The sequence below is a fragment of the Microtus pennsylvanicus genome, chromosome 1, assembly GCF_037038515.1.
Source record: "Microtus pennsylvanicus isolate mMicPen1 chromosome 1, mMicPen1.hap1, whole genome shotgun sequence".
Taxonomy (NCBI): domain Eukaryota; kingdom Metazoa; phylum Chordata; class Mammalia; order Rodentia; family Cricetidae; genus Microtus; species Microtus pennsylvanicus.
In genome coordinates, this window is record NC_134579.1 from 133,316,221 (window position 1) to 133,319,883 (window position 3,663).

Genomic DNA, 3,663 nt, shown 5'->3' on the forward strand with positions numbered 1-3,663 from the left:
TATTTGTTAATGAATAAAGAAACCGCCCTTGGCCTGTGATAGAGCAGAACTTAGGTAGGCAGGCACAACTGGACGGAATTCTGGGAGAAAGAAGGGCAATCAAGAGAGACACCATGAAGCCCCAACAGTCAGACATGCCAAATCTCTTCTGGTAATTCACTGTCAAGTGGCAATACACAGATTACTAGAAATTGATTAATTTAAAATATAAGAGTTAGCCAATAAGATGCTAGAGCTTATGGGCCAAGCAGTGATTTAATAAATACAGTTTCTGTGCGGTGACTTCAGGGCTAAACTAGCAGAGCAGCCGGAAACTGGGCAGCAGAACAAACAAGTGGGCCTTCCTCCTATAGTGGTTGGGTTTTATATTTGGGACACAGAGGCTCAGAGAAACACTGTGAAACATGTACACTACACAATTGGCCCATAACCCCAGCAGAGAGAAAAAGGGACAAATTTTGCTGAAAGGAGCCTGTGTGATCCTCATCAAACACTCGGTCCCTCTGGCCCTTCACTGCTCCATGTACCTGGGGAGTTCGTTCGGGGATGTCATGTATGTTCCTTATGGCCCATGGCCCATGAAAGTGACAGACACTCTGGCTGTGGTGACTGTGGTCTCCTAGCATCCCCTAATGCATTCTGCAGGGACATTTTGGCAGCGCTGCAATTCAGAAGGAACAATTCAAAGTCTCACTGGTTGTCCCAGCCATGTGCCAACCCACTCAATGCCCACCCTCAAATCCAAAGAGTCCAGGCTCCCCTGTGAATTGCAAGGCTTTTATTGTTGGAATCCTCTTTTTAGACACCTGGAGGGTAGGGGTAGGGCTTGCCGCATCTATGCAGGTGAGCAGGCGAGTGGCTTCCTTGAGTCTCTGGCAAAGACTGAATCATCAACAGAAAGCATTAGCGTTTATTTTATCCTGCAAAGAGAAAGGCGGCAGAGCCTCAGAGGTGAGGGAGATCTCAGCAGTCATACATGGGACACCACTTGGGAGGGACCTGCGCTCTGCAAGAGCTCGTGGGTCTGACTTGGCCCAGGGAGACTCCTCTCGATTTTGTCTCCAACAAACCACATCAGGGCGAGCCTTGTAAACAGCCTCCAATCCAGAATGATGGAAGAGCCACCTGCCCTCGGCACACCATGGGCACATGTGGGGCAGAATGGAGAAGCAGCGGGGGAGGGCCTGGCAGGACTCCAGGTGAGCCTGCGGGCAGCTGTGGTCCCTCAGAAAACTGATTCCTGTCACATGATGACCTCAGAGGCATGCAGCTAGGAAGGTGACAATCCCACCAGTTTCAGTGACAAGAGGGGATTCAATTAGATTCTGCAGCTGAACATCCAGGGCTGAATTATACACAGTGACCTCGGAGATCCAGGGGACAAGTAAATAAATGAATCTATCGGGGGTGTGGTGATAGACTTAAAAAGTTAGGATAGAAGTTTCGAGCTGGAAAAGTGGTGCCAGGCACTGATGTAGCTGGTCTCGGGAGGCTGGGCCAGAAAGCCTGACGGAGGCCAGGTGGTACTGTGGTCAGCCTCTACCCACATGATACCTAATGACCCACCAAACTCATGCTTCCCATATAGTAAACCCAAGCCCATGACCTCCAACAGGAGCCTTCTCTGCGCTTCTGTTAACCTCAGGTTTAGTTATATGATTCCACTGCAATTCATCCATCCTTCTATCACTAGGACTCCTGGGTAATTCAGACCAGATCCTGGGGGTCTGCTCTGGCCTGACTGAGCTGAACAGCCAGTGTCCTTCCTGCCCCTTCCTCCTGACATCTCATCTTTCTGGATTCACAGAGGAGCTGCAGTGCTGGGGAGGAACACAGGCTCCGTCCCTAAGCTGGGGTGGGAAGGGGGACACACAGGCTCCTGGGCCAGACAAATAGAGAACTCACCAACAAACTCTTTGCATTTGCTTTGTCGTCTGCTGTCAACTTGTTATCAATACATATCTTCAGATTTTCAGCATTTTCCAATGTGGCGGTGTCATTCTTGTACTGGCTCACGTAATCCACATATTCAGTCACAGACGGGCCAAGGAAAAGATCAAGCTCCTTCATTATAGCTGGGCAAATGCCACATTCTAGAACACAGACAAAAAGTGATCCTCCTTTGAAAGCCTTGCATCAAACACAGGTGTCCTTTCTGGGGAGTGAGGCTGTGAGAGCCCAGGAGACTCTGCATCCCTGAAACCCACACCCTAGTACCCACTTCCCCCTGAGGTCACCCACACCCTAGTACCTACCTCCCTCCGAGGTCAGGAGCAGGGCAGCCCCAAGCAACACGAGAGCACCAGTGAGCTTCATGGTAATGGCAGGCAGGTGCTCCTACCCAACTTGGGGCCCCTTTTGTAACTGCCCTGTTCTGCTCACAGGGCAGGGAGGGTCTGGGTCTGAGCCCTCCAGGCCCCTCCCAGAACCCAGCTTGAAACTCCCTGGGGCCAAGTCAGGGGAGATGTGTGTTTTGGCAAGAAAAATAGATCCTGGTCAACAAAGGGCTCTGGTTCAGCATGGTTCTTTTCTAGTCTTCTGCTTAAGGTCACATGTCATGTGAGGACCTAGGAAGTGATGAGTAGGGAGAGGGCCAGGTCCCTCCATGAGGCCTCCAGAGTGAGGTCTCTGTCGCCCCATCACACTGGGAACTTGCCATTTATTTACAAGCTCAAGGGGTCACTTCTAGGGCAGGCCAGATCACAGACCACTGACCACGTGGAGACCCCAGCTCTGACTGTTTCTGTCCCTGCCCCCATCTTTCACTTGCTTCACGGCTCCATTGTAGCAGACTCTCACCCTGAAGTCCTCCTGCTGTCCGAGTCGTCCTTCAACTCCATCTTTCTGTTGTTCTTGTTCTTGTTGGTATTTACTTTTTTTTGATATTGGGTCTCTAGACACAGGCCTTGCTGTCCTGGATCTCACTCTGTAGACCAGGCTGGACTTGAACACACAGAGATCTGCCTGCCTCTGCCTCCTGAGTGCTGGGATTAAAGGCGAGCACCAACACTTCCCAGAGAAGTATGTTTTTGTGGTGTGTGTGGTATTCTATGTGCTATATTTGTGTGGTGTGTGTATGGTGCATATTTGTGATGTGTGTTTGTGTGTGTGGCATCTGTGTGGTGTGTGTATTTGTTATGTAGTATGTATCTAGTATGTGTGTGTGTGCTTTATGTGTGTAGTATGTGTGTGATATTTGTGTGTGTGTGTGTGTGTGTGTGTGTGTGTGTGTGTGTGTCTGTGGTGAATTCAACTTTCCCTACAGCTGGTGGTAAACACTGTTAAAATCCATTAAAACCTGCCTGGTGTGGTATCAAACACTTTTAATTTTAGCACTTAGCAGACAGAGGCAAGTGAACCACTGTGAGTTCACTAGGCCACCCTAGTCCCCACAGGGAGTTCCTGGCCACAGGACATACACTTTAAGTTCATACTGCAAGTGGCTCATGTTCATTTTCTCATAACTAAGCAAAGATGCCTCGTTTGGAGCAATCTTACCCCATAATTGGTCACTGCCTGACTGTCTTGCTCCTCCAGTTGCTTTGACTATCCATCAAGAACCCAACATGACAGCCTTGATGGCAGCACCAGCCATTTTGAATACTCCCCAGATTCCCTGGAAAACTAAAGGGCAATCTCAGCTGGTTGGCCCAGATTCTGAAA

General features: G+C 49.6%; 1 protein-coding gene across 1 annotated transcript; it reads right to left on the minus strand.

Annotated features, from left to right (window-relative positions):
- Window positions 1–812: 812 nt before the first annotated feature.
- On the minus strand, window positions 813–2,316 carry LOC142841201 (major allergen I polypeptide chain 1-like). The gene is made up of 3 exons (XM_075958018.1): window positions 2,256–2,316; window positions 1,906–2,093; window positions 813–920 (listed from the first exon to the last, which is right to left on the minus strand). The coding sequence occupies exons 1-3, from the start codon at window positions 2,314–2,316 to the stop codon at window positions 891–893; spliced, it is 279 nt and encodes a 92-aa protein (XP_075814133.1). The 3' UTR covers window positions 813–890.
- Window positions 2,317–3,663: the final 1,347 nt, after the last annotated feature.

Bases quoted from the DNA above. Each gene is read 5' to 3' on its own strand.
- LOC142841201 (XM_075958018.1), bottom strand. From the start codon at position 2,316: ATGAAGCTCACTGGTGCTCTCGTGTTGCTTGGGGCTGCCCTGCTCCTG. The intron at 2,094-2,255 runs GTAGGTACTAGG...TCTGTGTTCTAG, and splicing joins GCTCCTGACCTCGGAGGGAG to AATGTGGCATTTGCCCAGCT. The intron at 921-1,905 runs GTGAGTTCTCTA...TTCTCTTTGCAG, and splicing joins CAAATGCAAAGAGTTTGTTG to GATAAAATAAACGCTAATGC.